The sequence below is a fragment of the Naegleria lovaniensis genome (assembly GCF_003324165.1).
Source record: "Naegleria lovaniensis strain ATCC 30569 chromosome Unknown tig024, whole genome shotgun sequence".
Classification (NCBI taxonomy): Eukaryota; Heterolobosea; class Eutetramitea; order Acrasida; family Naegleriidae; genus Naegleria; species Naegleria lovaniensis.
The window spans coordinates 193,040-208,992 of NW_025407846.1; the positions used below are offsets into that span (position 1 = coordinate 193,040).

The window sequence follows — 15,953 nt, forward strand, 5'->3', positions numbered from 1 at the left end:
TGGGTTGGAATGAATCATACCTTGATGATCTACAGAAAAAGAATAGTAGGCATTCATTGGATGATACCAAGTCATGATGCTATTAAAAGTGTGTGAGACCTTGTAAAAACAACAATGTTAGAGACTGCCTCTCGTACGCTGTGAAGCAGTTCAACGATTGTTGTTGTTGTGCGTTGTGTTGTAGTTATTGTTTTTTGTTGTGTGTGGTTGTGGCAAGAGAGTGGTTGTTGTTGTTGTTGTTTGTTTCAACTCAGCAATCTCTCTCTCTACACCTCAGGCAGTAAAAGTGAAAAGAAAATCTCGTGATCCGCACCAAATGTATCGTTGTGGTGGTCACTAAAATAAGGAAATAAATGGTGTGCACACGGTAACTAGACGCGTGAGAAAGACCGAACGTGGAAGTCTTCTCTAATTTTGTTTCTGAAATTTGAAAAATTAAGGATGTCAGGGGCACAATGCAAGGTTGTGATATTCAACAGGCAAAATATTGAAGAAGAAGTATTCTGTGTGACACACATGCATGGATATTGGTAACCATGCACATGTGCAGGAACACCTGTTTCGATAATATGGACCACAAAATGTATGGTGTATTTCCTTGACAATGCCTCACGAGTGGTGTATATAGATGTGTGGCCGGCAGTACACTTGTCGTGGCAGTACGAAAGAGGTCTGTTTTGCAATGTTTTTGTCTATCGCTGAAAAAGGAATTGAGCGAAAAGAGATGATCACGTACAATAAAAAAACACTAGAACAAAAGAACTGAGAGAGCACAAGAATCTTCGTATAGATGATGAGATTGAAACCAGTTGGTTGTGAGAGTGAGGATTTTGTTTTTTTGTTCAATTCAAACACAACATTTTCGGGTCCAATTCTGAGTGAAATCTTTCAGCACGGTTAATAGCTCGAGAACAGAATTCCCTTCTCATTTTGTCGATAAATTAGTAAGCCGTGAAGTTATCGGGTAGATGACTGACAACTTGGGATGACAAGAGATCCTTCCTAAATAGCAAATTCGATGATTATGAAAGAAAAAGACAAAAATTTTTGTAATGACATAGCGATAGCGCCAGCATTTCGTCCATCGCAGTAATGGGCAATACTAATTTACACGTTTGCATACAATTTTATTCATTCGAATTTTAATATGGAATTGTGTGTTTGTCATTGCAATTGTTCCAGATGATTCAATTAGATCTGTATGGCCAATAAACACATTGGAAATATGACAAGTACCCCACGTAACACCACCAAGATCCTTAATAATACTTTTGGTTACTACTATTGAAATTGTACTTTAAAATTTCACTCAATGTTTCAAAATGATACTGCTCAGCAATCGATTCCAATAATCGAAGTGTTTCAAATATCTTTTCACTCTTATTTTCTGCTTGTGCTGGAATCCATTTACCAGAACAAGTACAACGTTCCATGACATTATTTGGATTAATTTGTGAACATCGAGAGCATTGCAAATCTTGTAATTGATAACTAATCATTTTGTTTTGTGTGAAATCAATGAGTTTTCCCTCAATGAGATTCTTATCAAAATCACTCGTGCAGTGTTGACATTTGAAACCATGATCGTGTCCTTTTCCTAATTCAAGATCAAAACATGAACTGCAATAAGAACAAATCATATCTGGAAGTTTGAATGAATGTTGAGTTCGTTTGAAAATAGATTCTGGAGAGAATTCTTTCACACCTAATAATTTCAATAAGGATCGTTTCAAAACATTCACTTCATCTCGAATGAATAGATCAATGGAAAGTAAATGACACAGTGCATTGACAAATTCTAATCGAATGTCTTTTCCATTGGTGTTGTTGCTATCCATCACTTGCATGGTTAATTGTTTCAATTGATTACTCATCGTATCCATGAGACTTTCGGAATATTTGGTAGAGAGAAATTCTTGTGCATGCTCTTCTTGACTCTTGTGAAATTCTTCTGGTTTCATGGTGGACATTTTCTCATCGAGAGATCTTCTAAACTTTAAACATTCATACATGTATGTCGATACATAGAAAATTAAATGAGTTTTCACAGCTTGTGGAAGTTCATCAAGAATATCAATTTGAGGATCTGCAACGAGACCAGTTTCAGTTTCTTGATCTTCTTTAAATCCCAAGTAATTTCTTGGATTGTACCATAAAAGATTACTCCACATGTTTTTAACTTCAATATCAATCCATGCAAAGAGTTTTTGTTGTTGAAGACTTGATTTTAGATAATCTGTATAAATGGTTGCTTCATCAATGGTGTTCTTTCCCGTGTCAATCACAACTTTGGTAAAATTGGCATAAATAATTCTACATCCAGATTTCTTTAAATGTGCACATAATTGAAGAAATGCTTTCTTTTGAAGTCTATAAACAAAGGATAGGATTTCTGGATGATACATCTTGGCATGAGAATTGCTACACCATCGATACAAGTTTGCTAAAATCAGATCAGGTACTTGAGGTGACAATGCTTCTTCATTGTGGACATCAGCAAATAATTTAGAAACTAATTGCTTGAATATCTTGAATACTTCAGGAGTTGAAGCAAATTTCGATGCATTCGTGTTTTTCTCATCCAAAGTTTCTTCAATGAAATTACTTTGAAGTATCGCATTGATATCCAAATGGCTCAATTCAAATTCCACACAAACAGAGTGATAACATGCTGAATGGTTAATAAAAGATCCACTTCTAGAATATAATTGTTCATCACTGATGAGAGCTTGCTGTTGAAGAGCATCATTTTCACATCCACCCAAATCAGGTTTGTTGGCCTTACTCAACCACAGCACATAATTTTCTTGAAGAGATCTTCCTAACATGATATCAATAAGGAACATGACAAAGTCATTGGATTCAATATTACCAATTGGAATACCACAATAATTACTGTAGCTGACCATATCTTGATACCACTTTTCAATGGCACAATATCGAATGAACATTTGTTTCACACATTGATTCATCCAATAACCAGAGAGAGCATGTTGATACTTGTTATCTTCATCATTGAAAGGAATGGCAATAATTGGAATTTCAGATAAAATAGGAGCTTGCTCTGCAGCAGTCTTGGTTTGGAATGAGAATGGAGATTGTACCATTAATAAGGAAGAGGCCTTTCTTTCTCGTGTTAAAATGTTATTAATTTCACGAATCACATCATTTCGATTCTTGTAAACATCAAGTTCAAATTCTTCAATTTCTGTAATATTCAATTGTGAATTTGTTTGCAATAATTGATCCAAAACTTCATCAAAGATTCGATCTGGATGAAGACCAACGGTTTGAATCTCAACAGAATGAATCAAAAAGATGTATGCCTTCTTAGTGGCAAATGAAAACAATCCAATAATTCCTCTCACATCTGAGTAACTTTCAAATAAATATAATTTCTGTAAATTACTGATATCATTCAAATAGGAGACACCTCTTGTCTTTTTAGAAATATTTCCATCGATTTGAATCAAATCAGAAACAGACAAGACAGAAGTGGAATCTAATTTGCTTCTCGATTTTGGATCTACCTTACATAATGCACCAATATAAAGTATGGATCTTAACACTGGATCAATTTGAGTTTCATACACTCCTTGAATATCAGGATTAGAAAATTCAGAATACATGCTTTGTAAATTCTTTTGATAAACAACTTCATCAAATTTCTTCTTATAGAGGAATGTTTCTTGTTTGTTAGTCACTGAATTTTCTGATAAAAGACTTGAGAGCATTGGAAGTTTCTTTCTTGGTTCTACATCATACTGTTGTTTCTTATAGAAATTGAGATAAATCACACGTGGTACCTTAATTTTCATCGTTCTCATCTTGCCTCCCACACAAATAAAGAGATTGAGAAGTCCTGGTGTGTCTGTTTCTCTAATTTCAAGAATATGCCATACTAAATCTTTAAGTTGATTGGAATAGAATTGAACAAAGGATGCCATGGTACCATCTCCAAGTGGAGCATTGGTCTCTTCATCATCGCTGGATTCATGTTGTTGTTTCTTCTTCTTGTTTGGTTTTTTCTTTTTTTGTGAAACTTGTTCATCGTCAGACAAGTGGTTTTCATCCAATTTACGTTTCAGAGTCCATCCATCCTCATCGGTGGAGTCTGATGAATCCATAACATCCGAGTTCACATCTTCCATAGTGGAAGAACTTGATTTCAACATGGAGAGAAGAGATCTCTGTTTCGATTGACTATCATTCTCTTTCAATTTCTTCAACAACCAATCTGGATGTTTCACTCTCGGCACTGGATTTTCAATGGCTTGCAATGCAGCAGGAATGGTAATAATCTTTTGAATGGCACTTCCCAATCGTTCAATATAATAATCCCAATCCACAATTTCTTTCAAATCAATTTCTGTGAGTGAATTATCTTTGGTCCATTTTCTCAAGAATGTAAGACAGACAGATTCTTCTTTTTGAAAAACTATTGTTGGAATGACACGTTCTGTCACGCTTGCATTTTCAGGTTTTTTAGCCACAATATAACTACAGACTAATCCCTTATCTCGAACCATTTGTTCTCCAAACAAGTCCACAAGTCTTTTAGCAGCAGTAATTCTTGCTGCTTTTTGATTTCCATATTCTTCAAGCTTTTTGCTCATATTTGAACTTTCTGTAATGTAATCAAAGAGTTGTTTTGTTTCAATTCCTTCACCTTTTGTGTAAAGAATATCAAGCCATCGATTCGCAATTTCTGCAACACAATCATAACATTCTTTGAGAGTTAGACCTTTCAAGAATTGTTCAAAGACTTGAGATTGGAAAATTTTGATCAATTTCAATTCACCTCTTCTCTTAATTTCAAATCCTTTCAATTCGGCCAATGTTCCATCATGATTGAATACTGCATATCTTTTCTTGATAGATTTTCCTTCTTCTTTTGAGGCTGGTAAGATCATGGCACGATAAGGTCCATCCACTTCAAAGAAAATGGAACATTCTGAACGTTTTTCCCATTGTCCAGTCTCGGGATTGAAATTTTGATATTGATTGTTACTAAAATTCTGTGCAACATCTGCATTTAACATTAAACATGGATATGAAATAGTTCTCTTCTTTCCATTCGTTAATTTGAGTGTAAAGTTTTCAGGGAATGAACCAGGAAGCATACACCAAATACCATCAGTATCTAATTCAAGTGAAGTTCCAATATCATCAATTAATTCTCTTGCCATTCTAATAATTTGAGCTCCATTATATGTTACAACACCTGCCATTTCCATAGAATACCATCGAGCTGCTTTTCTCATGACATAGCCATAGAACGAGTTCAAAATACATTTGTGTGCAAGTTGAAGAGAATCATACAGAACGAGCATGACTTTGGCTTTTTCTTCAAACTCTGGATCTTTCATCTTGTCTTTCCATTCTTTTGTTTTATCTTTCAACACATATCTTCGATCACGAAATTCTCTCACAGTGTTCACATAGAATGGATTTTCTCGTTGACAAATAGTGGCATCTTTAACCATACTCTCCTTATTGTATTTCTTTTTGTGAGCTTTTTGACTAATTTCACCGACTCGTTTTCTCAATTCTTCGTTGGTATAATCTGGGTTTTCATTCATGAGTGTATTCTTTGCAATATTAAATTCCGAACGAGTGGCTGTGAAATATTCAGCTCTGAAATGCCATTTCATAATTCTCTTACAATCATTCTCTGGTTTGTTATAAATGCATTGAGCACATGTATCTTCATTGACCATGGCAGAGGGTTGTAATCGATGTGTTAAAATAATATTTGGATACATGGCACCAACGTCCAAGTGGTACAATTTTGGACATTCCATTCTCTCAGGTGTTTCTTTCAACTTGAGTAAGGCATCAATAATTTCTTGTTTCACTTCATCAAAGTTAGCCACTTGATCCACCTCGAGTTGTTGTTCAACTTGAATAGAAAATCGAAGAGCTCGATCCACATTGGCAATCAGTGTTTGATATCGATTTGGATTCAATTTGAAAGAGTGTGGAATATCGGATCGATACACACCGGATTTTAAACCTTCCACACGACCTCCAATATAGGTCTCACTGGCAATCAAGTGTCCCTTATACATTTTCTCTGGATCTGATTGATATCGATTTGGGAAAATAATATTTCCTTTGAATGCTTGAACCATCAATAAAGTTTCACACAAAGTTCCTGAACCCTTTCTCAATACTTCATCTGGAGGCATTGGAATGATATTACACAATGAGAAAATAAAAGGATTGATATACTTCATATATAGATAATAAGTTGAAACAGCATCTGAAACTGAATAGGAAGCTAATTTTTGTGGTTCTGAGGAAGCAAGAGGAAGCATTTCTTCTGGATCTACCTCAATAGGATCGTATTTGAGTTTGGCTCTAGTCACTGCTTTCAATCCATGTGAACCATGAGGTAAATAACTATCTCTAATGACCCAATACAAACAGTCAATGTGAACACCAAAGGAACTACCATATTCTGTGTCCGATCCTAATCTCTTGCTATCTCCTGAGAGTCTGTAATAACCAACGTGTTCTCTCAAATTGAGTGAATATACTTTTGCTCTTTCTTCAATGAAAGGCCAATCAAAGTAGTCACCGTTGTAAGTGACATAGACACAAGGTTTCTCTTCTTGCATGTGTGAAAACCATTTTAACAATAACTCCTTCTCATTTTCAACATTAAATACTTCGAAATAACCTGGAAATTCGTCTTTGGGTGTGTAATCAAAATTTTCAATATCTTCTGATACAATTTCACGATTCACAATTAAGTAACCGTGACCATCAATCATGTAAGATATCATCATAATTCGATCAGATTGAGGATCAGGAAACATGAGAGGAGGTTTGGTAGTTTCAATATCAAATGCACAAACTTTAGGAATGGCTCTTTCTTCAATATCTTGTCGCATTGAGAGTACAACAGTTCCTTCTTCAATAGAAACATCGTACCAATAACCAACTCTCAAATCACTGTCAATGGCACAACGAATGTGATACTTGATATCATATTCTCGAATGTCAATAATTTTATCAACACAATCCATTGTTGAAAGTTTGGCTTTTCTCTTTCTTCGAATTCCTCTTTCATAGTCATCCAAATCATCCAAGAACTCATCTTCAAAATCTTTTTCTTCAAGTAATTCTTCTTCTAGTACTTCAAATGAGTTTTGATTCTTTTTCTTATTCTTTTCAATAATTGGTAATAATTTAGATCTCATTTCCATGAGCTGCTGAACATTCTTGAATTTCAATTTCATAAATTTTGCTTTAATTCCCGAGAGATGGTTCATCTTATTCAAATCTTCCTTCTCAACAATGTCAAGAGAAACCAATGGATCTAAAGATGTCAAATAATTGCTCACTTCAGTAAAAGAGTGATCATCCTTCACAGCGATATAGAAATAGGGTTCAAATACTTTGGTGACAGAAAAATATTCTCCTTCATCACTGATAAAGTACAAAACAACAGCAGAAACATCCAAACTTGATGAATGAATGTTGTCTTCCATTTCTGAACCACCAGTTGCTAATTTTTCAGGTACACTTGTCGATCGAAAGTTCAACAACCATCCAAGTTGTTTGGTGCCTTCTATTGGTGCTCCGAAGAAACGTTTATCAATTTCAATTTCTTCTAACTTTTTTCGTTCTCGAAATTCTTTGAGGTTTTGGAGCTTTTCTTCTTCTTCATCCTTTTCGTTTTGACTGGCATGACTGTCTGCATTCCTCCTCTTGGAATGGCCAGCACTGGGCTTGTTCAAGAGTCTAGGTCGGGAGTTGTTTGTGGATTTGTGTGTGAACATTTTTTTAATTTTAAATGATTCAAATTTTGTTGGGCGGGAAAACAGTCTCTATGGACGAACCGTTGACTTTGCAACGGTTAATTTAGTTTTGGTGCCATATGATTGTGTTGCTTTCAAATTCACCAAGATAATGTTTGAAAATTTAGGTGTATGTATTTGAGAGATGGCGAACTACAGTTGAATGAAAAAACAATAATAATAAATTGGCTCGTGATGAAAACAAATCATCAAAAAAATGTTAAAGAGAGCAGTTTCATCATCAGCTTGCCATCTTCATCATGGTGCAAACAAGAATCCAAGTTTGCTCCTAGCAAACATTTCTTCCAATCAATCCGTTAATTACAATAATTATATTGCTTCCGTACAAAGCAAGAATATGGAAGAAGCCAAAAAGAACACTTTGCTCCTCTATCGTAGGCTTTTGAAAATTTTGCCATGGATGAGAGACGTGTACCATCTTCCTGTGGATGTCCCTGTTTTAAGAAAAAGAATCCACAAGGAATTTGAGTCTTATAAAGGACTAACAGATCTTGATGTGATTGATGCTTTAATTATTCGTGGATATATTGAACGTGAAGAGGCAACCATGCATCACAAACAAAGAGGACACGTCTTGAAATACTTCTACGAAGCTGAAGTCGAAAAGTCTCTTCCTAAATTGCCAGAGTTTAAGAAGATTGTTAAAGAAAAGATTGATACTGACGCACTTATTAATGCTGCCAGACGTAAAAATCTCGGAAAATATATCAAAAACATTGACCAATAATAACAGTTTGGGATTCATAGATTCAATCGCAATAATACAACAGCCATAAATTATGTACGATGCTGCCACAATTTTCATTTTGATGATTTACTGAGGTTTTGTACACATAATATTTATTAGCTCACCATACAGGAGGGTTGTTTTTAAGTAAAGTTGAAAATTCATTTACACTTAGCTCTGCTTAAATCTGTCTTCACATAACTCATACCCTGCTTCCTCATATTCTTCTTTTTTCACAGTGCACTGGTCCAGTTGTCGTTTTTGGTAGAAACTAAAAGCTGAAGCTCCTCTCCAACACAAGGTGATGGGATTTTTGCTTTCCAAAACGGTCACAGACTTGAAGTCTTCTGGACAGAATGGTCTTATTTCTTGAACTAGTCTCTCTTTAAAGTGTTTGAATTTAGTGTTGCCTCCTGTTATCAAAATAGCATCGAATAATATGGACTGTTCTACTGGAGATTTGATATTAGTTAGTATCGTTCTTGCACAAGTCTCTGCAATACCTGCTTGATTGAGACCAATATCAGAGGGATTAAACAAAAGTTCTGGAATAGCAATACGTTCATTATTCAGCGTCAAAATTTGCAACTCAGGGTCTATTGATGTCATATTTGAAGTATCCAGTAAATAACCTGTTTTACTGTGCCTATAATCTGGTAGCACATAAGATTGAAAAAGAGGAGAATCACTAAAGGAAGCAGCATGTAAGTCTTCAAGGAAATTCTTTGATACGTAACACAATCTTTCTTTAACGAGATTCATTAAATATGTTTCTTCCATCATGTCGTAATATCTGGTCGATACGACTTCTTTGAGGTAATTTGTTAATAATTTTCCGCCAATATCAATTCTTTGGATACCAGTTTTCACAGGGAGGGAATTAATAATGGGATAAATATGTGTAAACGAAAATCCAGAATCGACTACTAGAGCACTTTTAGACAATTTCACAGGGTTAGTCGTATCTACTGAGTAAAGAGGTGATTTTTCATCACTAATTTCATTAAGATATCCAAAAAAACTTAGGTATTGACTAGAAAGAGAGGCATATTCTTTAAATCCAAAGTATTCGAAAATTAATTGACAAAGATCTTTTTGTATAGTTTTTGGTGTACATGGCTGGTGAGAAAGAAAGAGTCTTGTTTCGCTTATGGGCAAACTTGAAAAACGTGTTTTAAACAGATAATCCCAAATCATGGCTTGTGTTTCACAATCCACAACATATCCTCGTTCAATTGGTCTTCTGAATAACAAAGATGCAAAACATTCACAATCACTTTCAAGCTGATCCCCAATGAACACAGAACCACTTGTGGATGATGATGCTTTTTGTTTGGCAATCGTGTTCGGAATGATGAGAGGACGCTTGAGTTCACTAGCTTGATCTAAAACATCATTCAAAGAATTGGGAGCCAACCCAATCTTGATTGTATCTCCTCCATTGTCCATGATGAGCGTTTGAGCTGACGATGAGGTTGAAATGTAGTCTTGTTGCAGTACCCCTTGACTTGTCATTTTTTGTGGTTGTGCTGCATGAGGGCTTGGGTCATCCCTTGCATTGGACACAATTCTAAACGACAATGATTGTTATCAAGAACTAATTTCCTTGATCAAGGTTTTGCAATTATACCTCATGAGTAAAATAAAGATTCCGGAAGAAACAGCTCTTCAAAGAACCATCATTCATCACATCCTCCCATCAAAAAATAACCCGCTTTTCTCTCAGAGCATCATCATCCCATCCGCACATCGCACTCGCAAATAATTCCAACAACTGTTATTGAGAGAAACAGATCAAAATCTTATGAACATAGTTTTTTAAAAAGCCTTTTATTCAACAGTTTTTAAAATCATCATCATCCAACAGTGATTTGGTCCTCGAACATCACAACAAGGAAGATGGGATCAAGTAATGGCAAAATTATTAGTAGTATGACAGGAGAGATTTTCAATGGAGAAGAGCATGATGCAACACAAAATAATACAACTCCACCATCATCGTCCTTTACTCCTACAAATCCTTTGTCGGCCACAACAAGTCGAAGACGAACAACCATAACAACATTTGATAAAGACGCTAACCGAGTGTCTATTGTATCCATCCGATATGACAAATCACCTATTGCAGTTGGGGAGGATAGATCAGTTCTTTCCTCTGAAAATTATGATCTTTCAATGGCAAGAATATTCTCGTTTTTGGATATTACTTCACTTCTCATGTGTGCAAGGTAAGAATATTGACTTTTAACATCAATTGAATACCAAATCATTTTCAGTGCGTGTAAACGATTTCGTGATTTGGAAATCAAATATCAAGATGTTCTTTGGCAAAATTTGTACAAATTTCACAAAACAAACATGATGTACTTTTGCACCAATCCGTCACAAGCTCTTCAAATGATGGAAGAGACAAAGAAAAAACATCAACAGAATGAACGACAACCAGAACGAAACGAACTGGGGTTGATTGTTAATGATCCTATTTTGTTGGAGTTAAAAAAGGATATCAAAAATTGGAAAGACGAATGTCTTAATTATTGTAAGTGAAGATTCTTCAATTGAAATAGTTTTAATATCAAACATCTTTTTAGACTTTGTGAAAAGGAAGTTTATTTCGTCCAAGCAAGAGTATTTTTTAATTTCGAAATTACATGACCTTGTACACCACACAGAACCTCTTGCTAGACGAAAATCTCTATTAGGTCAGCAATTTTCAATTACAGAATCTCCTAGAGAATCTTTACTGGTACCAAGAACTAGCGAAAGCAGTGACAGCAGTGATGATTTTAAGTTGGATGAAAACATTGATGATGACTTTTTGAAGAAAAAGAGCCTTGAATTTATGATGTACAACAATAATATCAAAAACAAGATTGATGAAAACGAAGAGGATGAAAAACCTTTCACCAATTTAGCAGAAATTGATAACGCTAACTTAAATAGGTGGAAAGAAGCAGAATCTGACTCAGATGATGACAATTGGATTGAAGATGAGAAAGAAAAAGAAGAAGAAAAAACGGAACTCGATCTAAAAAGCCCAAATCAAATTCTGCAAGAAAAAATTGGAATATCTAATGACAGTGAAGACAGTGTGACAACACCTCCTCAGCTCAGACCAGATGTTCATCCACCTAGCTCCATAAAACATTTTGAAGAAACGTCAGATGACGAAGATTGGTTCAAAGATGAAGAAGAGGAAACGGAAAATAATTCATTAATTGAGCCAATAGTTAAAAAAGGAGAACGAGCGTCTCAAATTGAGAGTCAAACAAAATTGCATGTCAAGAATGATGTTTCAGTGTTAGACAATAATGACATCAAAATTGAAATATCCTCCGACTCTGATCCAAAGTCATCAAAGAAAAACAAAGAATCCAATCATGTAAAGCTGAAACTTCCATCTTTTGACGAAGATGTCAGCGATGATGAAACTCTTTTGAAAAAAGATGCTTCAGTTTCGGAAATTAATTTATCATTTGCACACGATCTTGACTCAGAAGGACCCAGATCATTTTCATCAAAGCTGAAGACAGACAGTTTCATTCAAGATCCCTTCGATGAGGACTCAACAAAAGGCTCTCAGAAGTCCAAATCGCCATTGAATATTCCTAAACTATCAGCGAATGATGATGAGTCTGATCCCTGGTACTCTGATGAAGAGGCAAGTCCAAAGAAACCCATTTTCAATCTGGAATCAGATACTGTTGAAGGCTTGGGAGTAAAAAAAATTGATGAAACAGATTCAGATTCAGACGATTGGTACAGCGAAAGTGAAGATGACAAGAAAAGTAACTTTACTTTGGGAATGCTTAAAGACTCTGATGACTCTCCAAAAGAGTCTCCTCCCTCTAAAATAGGGTTAGGCTCTAATGTACCTGCCTTCACTGGAAACCAAACAGATACAGCGCGAAGGATAAAGGAAGCTGAGAATTTAACTCTGGATGAGCTTATTACTGATCTCACCGATGTGACCAAGTTGAAAGAAACCTATTTAAATTTGTCTAACGCTGAAACTCAGCAATTTTATAGTAAGCTCCTATCATTCCATCAACGAACTCAAGCACTTTTTGATAACACGCCATTTGAAGATACCATGCCTGATTCAATGGTAAGTATTTGCATCCATGAATGGAATTCAGTTTCATATTATTCAACTCTTTCATAATAATATTCACAGATGATGCCTAGTGACTGGCCCACAACTTTATCATTTTTCCAACAAAAGAAAGGTCAAGGTATTGTCATCAAACTGGTCTATATCGAAGACACCCAAACTCCCTATCCGGCAAAACTTTGTAATCCAGTTCTTAAATTTTTTGGCTCCAAATCTCGAGACATGAAAAATGTTTGCTCTGCATTAATTGTTGGACCGTTTCTGTTGCAATGGAACAAAACTCATTCTCTAATAATTCCCAGAAAGCTTGTTTCTGACTCTTATTTATATCAAACGAGAACACATCGTATTGCAGAAATATTTAATGTATCATTAGACTCCATAATCGATAGTATTGCAAAAGTGATTGTGGAATGGAACCTTACGAAGCTTTATCACGACCAGCTTCAGAACTGTCAACATTTTGTTGAAAGAATTATTGATGTATTGGGAATTAAGAAAGTCTTAGAATGTGAAAGAATAGGAAAGACCATATGTAAGTTTATCATTTATTTTCTGAATTTTGTAGATGTAAACTTTTCAAAGTTAATTACAATACGATGTTACAACGAGAAGGAAAAGGCACAATCGAATTCAATTTTTCAGAGCAAGTTAAACAAGACAAATTGTATGCTTTTCTTGAAAAGAAATATGGAACGAGCAAGATTTGTTTCGAAACGCATCAACAACTGGATGAATTTATGAGATCAGTTATTTCAGAAGATCCAAATTTTACCATAACACATCATCAAGATTACTCGTTATTAGTATTTTTTGATCAACTTTTCTGGGCCAAACATAATTTACTTTCTTCTGAGGAAAGATACAAGCCATTCAGTGACGAAAAAACAACCGTTCTTTGTCCATTTGGATCATTATTGTTTGGAACAACAAAATAACTCCATTGGTCAGCAAATCGCGTTTTAACACTTTTACGAGGATTGTTGTTCACACACATCCTCAATTAAAATTTTAATCGATAAAAGTCGAAAATTTGTTTGAAGTGGAAAAAAAAATTCAAAACATGCCAAACACTAGCAAAGCAGCCAAGAAAAACAAAGCCTTCGCTCAACTGCGAAAGGGAAACAAGCAACAACAACAACAATCGGAGACAGAAATACATGAAGAACCAATCATTGATGCCGATACTTTTCAGTCGGAAACTGATAAATTTCAATCCAAAAAGATTGCAGACCTCAGAAAAAAGGCTGGTCTTTTGGAAAAGGATAAAGACAGATATGTGATCCAGCCACTCATCAATGAACATGAAAATTCCTACGAGGATGATGATGAAGATGAACAAGCAGACTCTGCACCTATTGACAAGAAGCTCGTCAAACAAACAGTAGATAAAGTAACTAAAAAACAAAAAGACGAAAGCGATGATGAGGACGATGATGAAATTACAACCCTCTCAAAGACTTCAACAACAACAACCAATTCATCCGATGATGACTCGGAGAATGATGAGCGATACAAAGGAGCATTCAGTGATGATGAAGAGTCCGATGAAGATGTTATGAAATTAAAGAAGAAGGCTTTAATGAGCACGAGTAACAATCGATGGAAAAGGAGCGAGTTCTTTGAGGGACAAGCTCAACTCTCTCAAAAGACTCATACTAATAGAGAAAGAAAACAATACGAAGAAGAGGAGGAAGAAGTCAAGAGAATTCAAGAAGAACGTGCCAAGAGACTTTCAGCCACTGATTACTTGGATGACTTTATGCTTGATAAGCAACTTTCTACTCCATCATCTAAAAAGAAAGAAACTAAAGTATCATCAGGAGGAATGTCGTTGGAAGAAAAGTTATCAATCATACAGAAAGATGCTCCAGAGTTTATGGAGTTACTTGTGGAGTTGAAAAATAAGCTTTCCACTGTTAAGGATCAATTGCATCCTTTAATGTCTAAAGTCATGATGGGTAATTTAGCAACAAGTGAAGGATTGAGCTATTTGGAAACAAAATATCACTTGATTTTGAGCTATTGTACAAATATTTTGTTTTACATGCTTTTGAAATCAAGTGGAAAATCTGTGAAGGATCATCCTGTCATTGATCAATTAGTTGAACTTCGATTACTGTTAGAAAAGATAAAACCAATTGATGAAAGAATGAAGTATCAAATTGACAAACTTGTCAAAATGGCAAATGATATTCAAGACGCAACAATGACGTATGAATTCAAAGCCAATCCAGACAGACTTATGAAAGATGATGAAGAGTCTGAACACCAAGGCGGAGATGATGAAGATGAAATGGCAGAAAGTGACGAAGATTATTTGGAAAAAACGAGAGGCTCCTCAAGAAAGTTAAAAACATCTCTCGATGAATCTGAGAGTGAAATGGATGAATCTGAAAACGAAGGTGACGCTTATGTTGCTCCAAAGATGATGGCTATCAGATATGATGATGGAGACGAAAGAAAAGCTGAGAAAACAAGAAAGAAGGCAATGGAAAGAATCGAAAAGGGTAAATTATTGAAGGAACTCAAAGCAGAGTTTGGAGATGCTCCAGAAGAACGAGAATCTGTCGGTACTGAAAATAGAAGCAAGTATTTGGCTCAAATTGAGGAAGCAGAACTTGATGCTCGTCACCGATTGTTGCTCACTAAAAAAGACAAGAAGAAAATTGCTGAAGAATTGAAAATCAAAAATCCACTTGCAGAAATGGACTCCTTCCATGAATTTACTGCACTTCAAAGATATGCCAAGTCAAAGCAAGCCACTAGCAGCAAATTAGCATTGGCTCAATACATTGGAGATGCAGATGAGGCCTTAAAGGCTCTCGAAAAATCAAAAGCTGGTCCAATAGATGAAGATGGATTGAATGAAGAAGAAAAAGCCATGTTGGAGAGTGGCGCTCTAACATATGCTTCTGACTCTGATTTTGATGACGAGGAAGAAGAGGACTATGAAGAAGAAGATTCTAAAAAGAGAAAGAGAAGAGGATTTGATAAGAACAGCAGCAAGAAAACGAAGAGAGATTTGGAGGACGAAACCTTAGAAGATGACGGAAGAGACGACCAAGGAAAACGAAAGGCTGACAACACCATTCTGAAAAACAGAGGTATTGCTGCCCACAAGAAAGTCGAACAAAGAAATCCAAGGCTAAGACTGAAGAACAAGTTCAACAGTAAGACTGGTGGATATAGATTCGGCAAATTAAAATCAGAAAAAGGTTACAGTGGAGAAAAGAAGATTCAAGCAAACACTGTGCGGTCAAGAAAAATCAAATCGTAATTT

General features: G+C 35.5%; 5 protein-coding genes across 5 annotated transcripts; 3 read left to right on the plus strand and 2 right to left on the minus strand.

Annotated features, from left to right (window-relative positions):
* Positions 1 to 1,259: 1,259 nt before the first annotated feature.
* C9374_005436 (uncharacterized protein) lies at positions 1,260 to 7,790 on the minus strand (the record flags this gene model as incomplete). Its single annotated transcript, XM_044695186.1, has 1 exon — positions 1,260 to 7,790. One exon carries the CDS (start codon positions 7,788 to 7,790, stop codon positions 1,260 to 1,262), a length of 6,531 nt encoding a protein of 2,176 aa, XP_044547913.1.
* A 235-nt stretch (positions 7,791 to 8,025) lies between these two features.
* C9374_005437 (uncharacterized protein) lies at positions 8,026 to 8,556 on the plus strand (the record flags this gene model as incomplete). Its single annotated transcript, XM_044695187.1, has 1 exon — positions 8,026 to 8,556. One exon carries the CDS (start codon positions 8,026 to 8,028, stop codon positions 8,554 to 8,556), a length of 531 nt encoding a protein of 176 aa, XP_044547914.1.
* Positions 8,557 to 8,727: 171 nt separating this feature from the next.
* On the minus strand, positions 8,728 to 10,071 carry C9374_005438 (uncharacterized protein; the record flags this gene model as incomplete). The annotated part of the gene is made up of 1 exon (XM_044695188.1): positions 8,728 to 10,071. One exon carries the CDS (start codon positions 10,069 to 10,071, stop codon positions 8,728 to 8,730), a length of 1,344 nt encoding a protein of 447 aa, XP_044547915.1.
* A 384-nt stretch (positions 10,072 to 10,455) lies between these two features.
* C9374_005439 (uncharacterized protein) lies at positions 10,456 to 13,608 on the plus strand (the record flags this gene model as incomplete). The annotated part of the gene is made up of 5 exons (XM_044695189.1): positions 10,456 to 10,784; positions 10,833 to 11,095; positions 11,148 to 12,664; positions 12,734 to 13,205; positions 13,256 to 13,608. The coding sequence occupies 5 exons, from the start codon at positions 10,456 to 10,458 to the stop codon at positions 13,606 to 13,608; spliced, it is 2,934 nt and encodes a 977-aa protein (XP_044547916.1).
* A 125-nt stretch (positions 13,609 to 13,733) lies between these two features.
* On the plus strand, positions 13,734 to 15,950 carry C9374_005440 (uncharacterized protein; the record flags this gene model as incomplete). The annotated part of the gene is made up of 1 exon (XM_044695191.1): positions 13,734 to 15,950. The coding sequence occupies one exon, from the start codon at positions 13,734 to 13,736 to the stop codon at positions 15,948 to 15,950; it is 2,217 nt and encodes a 738-aa protein (XP_044547917.1).
* Between the last annotated feature and the right edge of the window lie 3 nt (positions 15,951 to 15,953).